At 48.4% G+C, this 12890-nt stretch overlaps 1 protein-coding gene across 2 annotated transcripts in view; it reads right to left on the bottom strand.

Moving 5' to 3' along the window:
* PDIA5 (protein disulfide isomerase family A member 5) overlaps window positions 1-12890 on the bottom strand; it is a 93072-nt gene that overhangs the window by 26766 nt on the left and 53416 nt on the right. For both annotated transcript variants that reach the window (XM_006078562.4, XM_044942564.2), the window contains exon 11: window positions 7045-7181. In XM_006078562.4, coding sequence (XP_006078624.2) covers window positions 7045-7181 — 137 coding nt within the window. The remainder of the gene's footprint in view (window positions 1-7044; window positions 7182-12890) is intronic.

The raw sequence follows: 12890 nt of genomic DNA, 5'->3' as shown, positions 1-12890 counted from the left end.
AGCATGATTTATAAGGGGAAATACAGTAAACAACTCAAACCTCCAACATTATGGGGCTGGTTAGGTAATTTATGGTGCCATTATATAATGGAATATTATGTGACCACAAAAGTATGAACAAATAAGCATTTTTAATAACATTGTCTTGTATTATGTTAAGAAAAATATAAATGAAAAAGCATGGAAAAAAGAACTTAAAATGAAATCCCTTCCTCCCACCTGGCAAAACAAATGAAAAATCCAGATGAATTAAAAAGCAAAATGAGAAAAATAAAAATATCACAAAATAGATTTGTGCTAAATTGCTTCAGTCTTGTCCGAATCTGACACTATGGATTGTAGCCCGCCAGGCTCCTCTGTCCATGGGATTCTCCAGGGAATACTGGAGTGGGTTGCTATGCCCTCCTCCAAGGGATCTTCCCAACCTAGGGATGGAACCTGCATCTTTTGTCTCCTGCACTGGCAGCTGGATTCTTTACCATTAGCACCACCCAGAAGTCCTAGGACACTATTTTTACATCCCAGGGATGGATATCCCAGAGGTCAAGAGGGAAAAGGCAGGTTCTCAGAGGGCTTGGTCCTTGCAGGCTGTGGCCCCTGGGACCTGGGTTTTTCCCTGGCCCTATCTTTTTGGATATATGACCTCTGGCAAGCTTCTCAACCTTTTGGTGCCTCCCTTTCCTAAGCTGTAAAATGGAGATAATCATGATACCCACTTCACAGGACCTGTTGTGAAGATTAAATGAGTCCATATATGGAAAGTGCTTAGAACAATGCTTGATCCACACCAAGTGCTCAATAAACATTCTAGCTTGTATGTGACTATAAAAATGTAATGCTGTGGTACAATGAAAAGGCAGCATAGACCAAAAGTAAGCAACAGACCAACAGGGAACATCTGGAACACAGAAAATAGATAAATTAATAACCCTAAGTATGGAGCTCTAGGTCAAGAAGAAAAAGACAACCCATAGAACAATGGGCAAAGGGAATGAACAGTTGGCTCACAGAAGAAGTGCGAAAGGCTGATTACCACATGAAGGGATGCTCACTTCCCTGGAGGCCTGGGAGCTGTGGACAAGTTGTCCCACTGCCCCATCTAGCAGGAATATAAACAGCTGATAGTATTCAGGGCTGGCGAGGAGGCAGGCTCTGTCACGCACTGCTCACTGGGTGTGGTGAGCCCTTCCTGGAGAGAAGTGGGTGGCATCTATCAAGGCTCAAGCACACTTAACACAGGGTCTAGCACCCTCCCTTCCAGGAGTTGAACACATCTCAACTTTTAGACATGTTCCCTAATACATGTGCTTATAAAGGTTTACTGCATTGTCTGGACAAATACTGGAGATAGATGTCTATGATGGGATGGTTTAAAATCCATAGCATATGTAAATTATAAAATACTATTTACTAGTTTAAAAGACTGTGGTAGATTTATATGCTAACATCTTACATTTACACAAAAATATATTCAAGACCTATATAGTGATAAGTGAAAAAAATGCAAATCACAGGAAAATGGGTAAGAAACGATCCCTGTTATTCAGGGAGAAGCATAGGAGGAAAAAGGACAACCAACAGTCAGCACTGGTCAACCCTGAGAAGGGGGGCCCGGTGGGGAGGGGACTGTCACTGCTTACACTATATTCTGTGTATCCCTTGAACTCTGCGCCCCCAATAACAAGAATGTTAACATTGTTCTTAAATTATCTGTGCCCTTAAAAAATAAGAGTGATCACACAAAGGAGTTTTATGGCAAGATGGTTACACAGATCTACATATATTAGGAAAAAAAGTCAATTTAACTTTATGTTAATTTTCTTAAAAGTTGAAAACAAGGGAAAAATAAAAAAGAAAAAGCAACTAGAAAGAATGATGACAAAAAGAAAGTGGCTGCTTCTGAATAATGGGATTATACATAGTTTTTTTTTCCTTAATTGTTTATATTTCTCTGTACTGTCCCAGGGATCACATATTACTTGGAGTAGACATAAATGAAGTAAGAAGCAGAAATTCTGGGGTCTGACAGGGGTCTGATACTGAATCCAGACAGGCAGCCCAGCTCCTGAAGGCAGGCCCGGCCCAGAATCTCTGGCACACACCTGCTACCAGGAGTTATGGCAAAGAAAACCTCTCTTCCTGGGTGGGCTGCTGCCAAGAAATGGGGCAGGGCTGTGGGCAGGCTGCAATTGCCCTGAGGAAGGGGCGGCAAGGGTGCTCTGATTCCCCAGCAGCTTCTCCTTAGGCTCCAGGACCCCCGTGGGAGAGACAGGCTGCTCCTCAGGCCCCCCTCCCTGGAGCCCCACTTTGTTTCTTCTATCTCCCCATGTGAGTGACAGTCACTCCGGGGGGCGGGGGGCATTACAGCAGTATGTCCTTCCCTGCCTTAGCAGGGCTGCAGGCACACGGAGAGGGAGGAGCTGGTAGACATTACAGCGGCAAAGCAAACAGTGAAGAGAGATGAGTGACAACGGGCAGTGACTTTTCTCATTCAGATGCTGCACAAAGAAACACAAGGCACCACGGAGCACTGGCTGCTGGGGTCCTGCTACCTCGCCCTCTTCAGATACTATTTACTGCTCTGCAGATCACGGGACTGGGCCTGGGGCTGTGACCTCCCCCCAACCACTCAGAGCCCCGTGTCAAGGGCCACATGGAGAGCAGAGGGGACTGGGCTCTGTCCTTGCCCCGCATGGGGCACGACCCCTCTAGGAGCCCACTGCTTGCCACACACTGTTCCTTGGAGGTGGCCCAGACCTGGACAGTGGGCTCTGGGGGCACACCTGCTTGTGAATCTCAGCACCCCCTGTTCCCTTGTTGTGACTGTTCCCTCGTTGTGGCCAGGCTGAGTTTACTTGTTCAATGACAACTCGGGTATCGGGAGTGCAAGCTGCAGAAAAATCTGTGTGGGATTTCTCCAGGACTCCAGCTGGGAGGGAGATGGAGGAAAAGGCTGAGATGGGAATTGCGTGGCAGGAAAGCTGGAAAAGAGGGTAAAGAAGCAGGGGGGCCATGGAGGTGTTTGATAATACCAGGCGCCTCTCCTGCCAAGAACCCAGGAGTGCAGTCCCACAGGCACTTGATTAAGGTTCTAGACAAGTGGGACTCTGACAGAAACTAACATTGAGCACTTCCTCTGTACAGAAATAACACAGCAAAGAGGGACCATGGCTCTTCCTGGGAATCTGTACCAGGAACAAGGTTAATCTTCTTCTCTGTACTTTCCTATATTATCCCTTTATAAAACATATATGCACTCCCTTTTTAATTAGCAGAAAATCATAAAGATAAATTCAGCTTTATAATTTGACTTCCACTATTTCAGTCTGTGGGGATCTTTTAAAATCTTCATGCAGTTGCTCAGTATTTTAACTAGCTTTCCTTTCTCTAATTCTAACCCTTGTAGATTTGAAAGTTTGCCTTGTTTTTTTTTTTATAGTTTCAACAAAAGTGCTGATTAAAAAACAAGTAGCACCCTCTAGACAGAACCAGGCCAGACTCACAGTCACATAGCACCAAGGTAGGTGTTCCCCTCGGGGTGGCCCCACCCTGCCCAGTTCTCCCAATGGCACTTGGGAAAATAGCAACTCACCTTTGATAAAAGAAAGACACACTAACCCATCAACCTGGCAATCCCATACCAGGAAACAAACCAAGCTTATATGACAATCCTGAGTAGAATCCGTGGTCTTCTATGTTGATAGATCCCAACTAGTGTTCCTAGGTCTCCAAAATGGTCTGTTTCTTAACCACTCCCTATATGGTCTGGGATTGGCACCTGTAACACTGTGATTTCCAGAATTCACGTTTTATTTAATATTTGCTTGGGAACCCTGAGCCAGCAGCGCAATCTCTGGCCTCCTGACATTTGTCCTTTTCTCTAGGTCCCTCAAATATCACAGAAGTGGTCTCCTGATCAGGGTGGGTTCTCGGGAGTACTCCAGTATAAGATACACAGCTAGGCAGCTAAGGGACTCTGCTGTCTGTCAACCTCCTGGGCTCAGATTCCTCTCGAAACAGTGTGCATTCCATCCCTTCTAAAGCCCAGGCACCTAGATAGAGAAGGAGGACTCTGTAGAGAGATTATTTAATGTGGAGCCACACCCATCAGATGGGAATTTAAATGGGCAGTTCCTCAGGGAGCTTCACCTCGGGCTTTTGCCCTGGCCCTGTCACTCTTGATAGTCCAGCAGAAACACACACACACACACGTGCACACATGCGCAGGGGACAGGCAAACACAGTGTTAGAGAATGTAGGGTCTGTGATCTGCAGACACCTAACAAGCAAAACTCCAATTCTTTGGCCACCTGGTGCGAAGAGCTGACTCATTTGAAAAGACCTGATGCTGGGAAAGATTGAAGGTGGAAGAAGGGGACGACAGAGGATGAGATGGTTGGATGGCATCACCGATTCAATGGATACGGGTTTGAATAAACCCCAGGAATTAGTGATGGACAGGGAGACCTGGGGTGCTGCAGTCCATGGGATTGCAAAGAGTCGGACACGACTGAGCGACTGAACTGAACAAGCAAAATCTCAGTTCTTTTCATTTGTTAAGTCTGAAGCTGGAACAGCCTCAACAGGGCTGGTATTCATAATACTCATTCACAATGACTAATGGGGAAACAAAAGGCTGCCATCTGGTTTCTAGTTCTCATTTTCTAATTTAGGTCTCAACAACCTCATTTGTTCGTTTTCTCATTCATTAAGCCCTTACTCTATGCCCATAGATGACTTAGATGGGGAAGTGATGATCACTCTGGTTCAGGGAGCCAGGTGGGTGCATTGCAAGGGGAGAGGGCAGGGAAGAACTCAATAGCCAGGCTCCGGGGCCCAGACCCTGCCAGCATCTGCTACTACAATGAATTCCTTACAACCTAAGAGTACAAGAAAGAATACAGACAAAAATTTTCCCAGTTTGCAACCAGGGTTCTATTAAAAAAAAAAGGGTGGGAGGCTTAATAAACAATTGGGTTTCCCTAGTGGCTCAGCCGGAGAAGGCAATGGCAACCCCCTCCAGTACTCTTGCCTGGAAAATCCCATGGACGGAGGAGCCCAGTGGGCTGCAGTCCAAGGGGTCGCTGAGAGTCGGACACGACCAAGTGACTTCCTACTTTCACTTTGCACTTTCATGCATTGGAGAAGGAAATGGCAACCCACTCCAGTGTTCTTGCCTGGAGAATCCCAGGGACGGGGGAGCCTGGTGGGCTGCCGTCTATGGGGTCGCACAGAGTCGGACGCGACTGAAGCGACTCAGCAGCAGCAGCAGCAGCAGTGGCTCAGCAGTAAAGAATCTGCCTGCCAATGAAGGAGATGTGGGTTCGATCCCTGGGTTGGGAAGATCCCCTGGAGGAGGAAATGGTAACCCACTATAGTATTCTTGGCTGAAAAATCCCATGGATAGAGGAAACCTGGTGGGCTGCAATCCAGGAGGTTGCAAAGCATCGGACATGATTTATGGACTAAACAACAATAAACAATTATTAAACAATTCCAATCTATCAGGTACATGCTGTTAGGATTCATCAAAGGGGACACGTACTCTTCATGCTGTGATGCATTAAGCACTGTTCAAACCACTCTGTAATCTTCCAGGACCCAGAGGGCTCTCTCTGGCACAGACAAGAAGCACCGACACACGGGGTGAAGTTCCCAGGAAGGAACTGAAAACAGTGAGCCCGGGTTCTGCGTCTACCACTGGGGCAGGAACTGGGGCAGGGTGGGTTCAGCTCTGGATGCAGCCTGACTTCCCGTAAGACTTGCTTTCATTAGCAGATCTGAGACTGGCCAGGAGAGTGCACCTCAGCAGGCAGAGGGCTGCCGTGCTATCTAGCGGATGTTCATTCATCAGGGTTCCACCAGCCACAGGGACTGAGCCTTGGCAGGGCTGGGGTGACATGCTCCTAGGGCCCTTTCTGTCACTGCCATTAATCAGAAGCCCTTTGAAATTTGGGGTTTTTTTAAAGGGTTTTTGGGGGGTCGTTTTTCGGGAGAAAGGCCAATAATTTCCCTTTGGATTCTCTTCAGAGTTTGGCACTTATAAGACGGACTTGGGGAAATCCCCAGGAGTGGTCTACTTATGAACAATTGCTAATTAACCAAACCCCTGTGATACTGCAGGGAAGCAGAGTGTGGGAAGGCCAGGGCTCAGCGGTATAGGACTCAAAGAGCAGTGCCATTTCTCCATATGACTGTCTACTGGTCTGTAAAGTGGAGTTAATCGTATTTGCTTTGCAGCACTGTGGGTGAGACAGAAGGAGATGGCCCTGTGGGCAGCCACTTTGTCGCCACAGAGCAAATCACAATCAACAGCAGAAAGATCTCTATGACTAAGACAATTAATAAAGTAATCTCCCACTAAAGATGCCTCTGTGGACTGGCAATTATGACACTGATCTGTGCAGAAGTTATTTTTGCTTCTTCTCCTCTTTCACAATCCCTGACCCACCATCACTGGGCCAAAGAGCTGGCAAGAAGCTATAAGAGAAGAGCACCCCACACATGTACCCTGTCCCACGGTGCTGGGGACCCAGCTTCATCACCCATTAGGATGGGCCCGCTTTTCCCAGAAGCTGCTCCCAGGAACTCTGTGGCCAGGGGTTGTCATCCCTTGCTCATCTTTCCAGGAGCAGCCTTCTCTCTCTCTTAGAAAGGAATTACAATCCATTTCTATCCTTCATGGGAATGGGAAGGACACTGGCCTAGAAAAACCCTGAGCTACAGGGTTGTCGGTCAATATTGCAAACGCATTTTACAGGATTCAGGTTTTTCTTCCCTTGATCCACAACGGCCACTGCAGGCTGTGACGGATACCAGGTGAAACAGAAAGAAGGGGTTCTAGGTGCTGTGGGGACTGAGGCTCCAGCCCTGGCTTCACTGTGCCCTTTCAACTACTGGACAAGATACAGGCTCTCTCAGGCCCTCAGTGTCCCCACCTGCAAGCTGACTGCTGCTCTAGGTAAACAGCTAAAGGCTCAGAGAGGTGTCCACTCTGAGCCGAGGGAGAGAGGCTGCGGCGGGGAGGAGCAAGGTTCCACTCACATGGGGCGTGGAACATGACGAGCACAGAGGAGTGTTCCTTCACAAACTGGTCAAAGTCTTCATCGCTCAGGTGATAAACGGAGCCGCCCTCATCTGCCCAGGGAGTCTCGGGGACCTGGGGCTGTGGCGGCTGCGGACTGGAAGACCAAAAACAGGCAGAGCTCAGAGCACACTCCGGGGCCGGTGAAGCCCTCACCCCCACTGGCTCACACAGCCTGCTTCAGGGGCTCCCCGCGACCCCCCGGGGGGAGCAGGGGGTGGGGGACTCCTCGGCCCTGCCCACCTCCATCATCCCCTCAAGAGCCCAGAGGTGCTCAGCTGATATCCTCTGGCAAACAGTGGCTTCCAGCTGTGGCTCTCTAGGCAGGTCAGGAAACCTCACTTCCTCTCTGTGATCAGGGTGGGGTGGGGGCATTCACTAGCATCTAAAACTTTAGCCAACTGGCAAGAATATAAACTATGGCAACAAAGAGTGACCTCTGACAAAGCTAACTGTTGTGCTGAGTGGTGCCCACAGGGTGAGGGGTGAGGGGTGAGAAGTAGAGGGAATAAGAGGGGAGGGGTGGTGGGTGAGGAGGAGAGAGAGAGGCCAGGGGTCTTGAGAAAGACCAAGTATCAGGGAAGGACTGGGGGCGGAGAGGGGATTGAGAGGTGTTCACCAACCAGTGTGGGAGGAGGGTTGTAATGAGAAAGAGTGGGGCCCAGGGGAACAAGGCTGGGGGCTCCCTAACTATGAGAACACACCCACAGTAGAAACTCTTCCTCAAGACTAGGAACAAAGTTCTCTGAATGTTCTAGCAGAAAGGGCCAGGCTCAGAGGTCAGGTCAAATCCCTGTTGCCACCATGAGCTGCAAAACCTCAGGGTGGTGGCCCACCTCCCTGGAGCCTGCCCCACCTGGGACAGCTGTGTGCTGACATATACATCACCGGCTGTTACAGTGGGGGAGGCTCACAGCTGCCCTCTCTTGCTCCAAAGCCAAGGGTAAGTCTGCCAGTGACACAAACTCCCTGATGCTTTATGAACACCTTCGCCAGAGCCACCTTAATCGTTACTTTGAAAAAATACCCTTTAAGGTGACAAATGTGAAAAGACAACCATTGCTTCCTGCCTTTGAGAGCCTACAGTAAAAAAGAAAAAGTGCAAAGTTCCAGCGGCCAGGACTGACAAGTCATGAGAGCAATGTGGCCCAAACAATGGAAGCTGCCGTCCTCCCGTGTGGCTGACGCGGTGGAGCCTACCACCACCCCCCCACGGCAGAGCCTGGGTCTGACAGCACCTTCAGAAACCCTCTCTGGTGCTCTTGACTAGGCCCCACTGGTGGTCTCAGCAATGGGGAGTAGCAGGGAGAGGGTCAAACCACTTTGAGCCCATGTACATTCAATGTTAGACGGGGCTGATGGCAAAATCAAGCTTTAGAAAGAGTCACCGCCAGCCATTCAGCATTCCCAACACCAGGAAACCTAGGCTCCCATACAAAGACTCAATACCAATTCCTGAAAGCATCACCAATTCCACTTCAGGGAATTTATTTTTTCAATATACCTGGACATGGTCAGAATTATACACATTCCAAGGTATTTATTAGAGATTTGTTAACAGCAAAGACTGGAAGAACCCAGTACCCACTGGTATACGAACTGCTTAGGTAAATTGCTGTCCATCAGGACCCCAGAGGGCTGAGCATGGTGCAGGGGAACAACGAAGCTCTCTACACTCTCATGTAGACCGCAGGGTCAGACACAACAGGCCATAATATGCTAACTTTTGCATAAAATAGAGAGAGATAAAAAATACTTATTCATATTTGCATGCGTCGGCATAAGGAAACTAATTAAAGTTGATACCTCTAGGGGGTGGGAGGGAGAATAGGATGTCGGAAACAGGTAAAAGGAAGACGTCAACGCATAATTTTTAAGTATCTTTTTAAAAATTATTTAAATTATGTGAATGGAATCTATTCTGAAATTAAAATAATTTTTAAAAATCCAGCAAGAGTACACACAGAGAATGGAGAAGCCATGCCTTAGTGGCAGTACAAGTAAATGAAGGTGACTGAAAATTTTCTAATTAAACATGGAGGAGGAGGACATACTCCAAAGCCACTAAAATAACATCACAGGAGCTAAAAAAGAAAAAGGTAATGAACTCACAGGAGCAAAAGCAAAGACAGAAAAAGAGGTCAGTGCAAATTTAGAAGCTAGAAGACTGACTTAGCAAAAAAATGTTTGCTTTTCTTAGAAGACAGAAACCAGAGGTGCTGGGTGCTCAGAGGGGGCAGGGACCCAAGAACTACCCCAACATGCAAAGGCTCCCGAGGACCAGAGGCTCCCCTTGAAGTGGGGCTGGGGCGCAGCACTGGAAACGGGAGACCTTGGGATCTCCAGCAGCCAGGTGGCTGCCCCTCTCCCACCCAGTGGACAGTAGGAAGTTTGCTTTCTGGAGGGGCCTGCAGACCGAGGCACAGCAGTAAGAGGACACAATGACTGAATCGTGCCCTTTCCTGTGTCTCCCCTTAAAGACAGGGGCTCCCTCTAGATCATCTCTCTACTTCCGGCACCTCCCACAAGGCAGGTACACGATAAACACTCTTTGAAGCGATGCAGGAATGAAAGAAGAATCGTTGAAGGAACTGGAGGTGTCTAGCCAGGAGAAGAGACAAGGGGAACATAATAGTTTTCTTCAAACATTTCACACTGTAGTGGGAAGAGAAAGTAAGATTGATTTTCTACAGCCCCATAAAGGAGAACCAACACCAGATGGAAGCTCCAGAGAAAGAAACTTAAGCTCAACAGAAGTAAGAACCTCCTATCTACAACAGATAAGAGAGAAAGAGCTCTAGGGGCTGAGGCAACCAGTCCGACTTAAAACATCTATCAACATACGTGCAGGCCCTTCTTCATCTGCCCTGCAGGTACATCTAGACAGACAATGGCCTTGAGATACTTTGTAAATGTATAAAATACTACCCAGGTGTCCCTAGACATCACTCATAACCTAAATCATAAGAATCACTCAAACAAGAGTGGGCCCTCAGAATGAGTCGATATAACCGCGCAAGGTTAATTTTAAGTTTACACAGGATCAGCTTCAGTGACTTTAACCCTTTTTTGTTATTATAAACATACATAATGGCCTGCCTCCTGTGAAGGACTGTAAGGAAGTGAAACTAACACATTCCCCTCCTGCCTGAGGCTTGCCACTCTAGGGGACATTTGCAAGGATTGAACAGTCTTATTACTTTATTTCCTCACCTCCCCCTCATCTCTGATCCATAAAAGAACCTGGCAACCAGGCCCTGACAAGATGGTTATTTTGAAGCCCTAGTCTGCCATCTTCTTGGTCAGTTGGCTCCCGGATTAAAGTTTCTTCCTCGCCTCAACACCTCATCTCTCGGAATCATTGGCCTGTCGTGAGGCAAGCAGAGCAAGCTTGGACTCAGTAACACCGAGGCCCTGTTCTCTAAGGTGTTCAAGCATCATCAGTAACTCCACCTGTCCTAGAGGTAAAACAACACTGAAAGGGAACTGCTGGGGGCGGTTCACTGACATTCCCATTCCCTTACCATCCTGTGACCCTAAATCCCGGGCTCTCCAGGACTGCGAAATGCACACAAAGCCGGTCCTTGCCTGAGGGAGGCGCCCATGCCAGAGAAGAGAAGAGGCAACTTAAAGCAGGACAAGTCAAGAACTTTCCAATCCACTTCTGCTTAGTATAAAAATACACAGGCAGAACTGCATAGCCAGGTCAACACTGATTGCCACTTGTGAACACTCTACCTGCCAAGCCCAACTCAGCAGCATGAAATCTGCAGACAGCGGAATGAGAAATGCAGCTGCTGGGAGCACAAGAGGGCACAACCGCCAGGATCACTGCAACCACCCCAGAGCCCCGGGGCGCTCCGACACAGGGATGCCCTGCCCTGCCCTGCCCACTCGCCAGAGTCACGTGCCACAGGGCAGCATTTGGCCCTTCTCTCCTGGGCTTCTGAGAGTCATCTGGAGAACTAGGAAGGCTGGACCATCCTCCTCATCCTTCTGCATTTGGCTGCCATAAGCCGTGAGCAGCCAATGGAGAGGCCCAGGGAAGAAGTGCAGGGCAGCAGGAAAGGTGGGAACACTGTGACCCACGAACCAGGATGTGGGGGAAACCTGGTAAAGACTTAAAACACCTGGTACCAGGGAAAAACACACACAGAGCTGGCTATCTGTTGGGGGGAATCTGTAAGGAAATGCCAAATGCCACAACACATTATTCTTGGGTAGTGGGGTAAGGGGGCCACTTTTCCCTTTAACTAAATACTTGAGTTTTCCAGTAATAACATACCTCACTGAATAACCTTAAAATCAGAAAAGACTTTGAAAAAAAAATTTAGCTAACTGGAAGCACAACGGCACTGCTAGATCTTGCTGGGGCATGAGATGAGGCAGTCCATGAGGGGTCCTTCAGGAAGAGCCTCTCTGTCCCCACCATGCTGGGAGGGTGGCCTATGGTCCCGCATTTGGAGAAGCTGCTGCCCAGGGGTACCCAGAGGCTGCCTTCCCTTTCCCAGAGTTACCCCATCAACCTCAGCGTGGAGACTGCACACCGAGGGTGAACCAAAAGCTGCTAACAAGATCTCCTTTCCATGGGGGGCAAGGAGAGAAGAGGTGGGAAGTGGGGAGACACGAGCCCAGGACAAAGTGGAGGAACCAGGCTGGGGCTGTGTGTGGGGTGGGGACAGAGCAGTGCGTTCCCGAGGGTAGAAAATAACCTGTCTCAGAGCCTCCACTGACATGCTCCCCTGGTCTAGGAGAGCAAGCAGTTCTGAACACTTTCTAAAAAAATAAATAATAAACCTTATCCTTCCAAGAAGATATGAGTGCATTTTGAAACCAGAAAAGGTTAGAGAAGGGGGAGGGAAGCAGACAGACTTTATGCTCTGGTGACAAATGAGATTGCCATTTGTTGAAACCTTCTCCCAACACAGAGCTAGACATGTCTGGCTGGAGGAGAGGACATGCTTATTATCAAATGAAAAGGAAAACAGGGGTGTGAAGGCCCAGGTTAAGACAATGAGTATAGAATAATGGGGAGCTGCCTTCCTGGGCACGGGCTGGAATTGAAGTAAGAGATGGAGACAGAGATGTGAAAATGCTTCCAAGAAATAAAAGACAACATGCAAACATGGTTTGGCTGTGCTGTTTTATCTCCTGGGCCCCTGGGAACCCATGGAACAGAAGATTGAGAGTTCCAGCCTTTAGAATCAAACAGTTTGTTTTCTGTGGATTCTGGTGTGTTTTGTGTGTGTGTGTACAAAATTTATCCTCCTTTCTCATTCTGAAAATACACATTTTCAACCTCCATGTCTTTGGATAACTAATTCTTTAATCCTGTGCCCGTGCAGTAATAATGCCAATAAATGTCCACCATGCTGGCACCTGGGTAAAAACAGGAGGGGCTCCAGCCAGAACTCAGGGGAGCTGCTGCCCGGGGCCAAGCCTGGCCCTGCGGCCTGTCAGGAGCTTGCACGAGCCACTCCATCACTCTGCTTAGTTACCTCATTCATGAAATCATGAAATAAGGATAATAGTATCTGTTCTGAGGATTCCTTAAGAATCCACATAAAGTGCTTAGAACAAAGTCAGGCACAAAGTGGAGCCCCCAAAACGCTGCTGTTATTCCAAGGACTGTGCACCAATAGCTACACATGGGCAATGACTGCAGAGCCCAGAGCAGGCGAGGGCTTGGGGCAGGTCAGGGCGGTCAGAACTCCAGCCACGAAGAAGGGGTGGGGGAGACAGACTCCCCAGCCAACACACTGGTCAGGGTCCAAGTATCACACAAAAGTCACACATCTATCATGGT

This window comes from Bubalus bubalis, chromosome 1 (assembly GCF_019923935.1).
Source record: "Bubalus bubalis isolate 160015118507 breed Murrah chromosome 1, NDDB_SH_1, whole genome shotgun sequence".
Classification (NCBI taxonomy): Eukaryota; Metazoa; Chordata; class Mammalia; order Artiodactyla; family Bovidae; genus Bubalus; species Bubalus bubalis.
The sequence above is the reverse complement of the archived record's forward strand: the minus strand, read 5'-3'. Positions and strand labels throughout refer to the sequence as shown.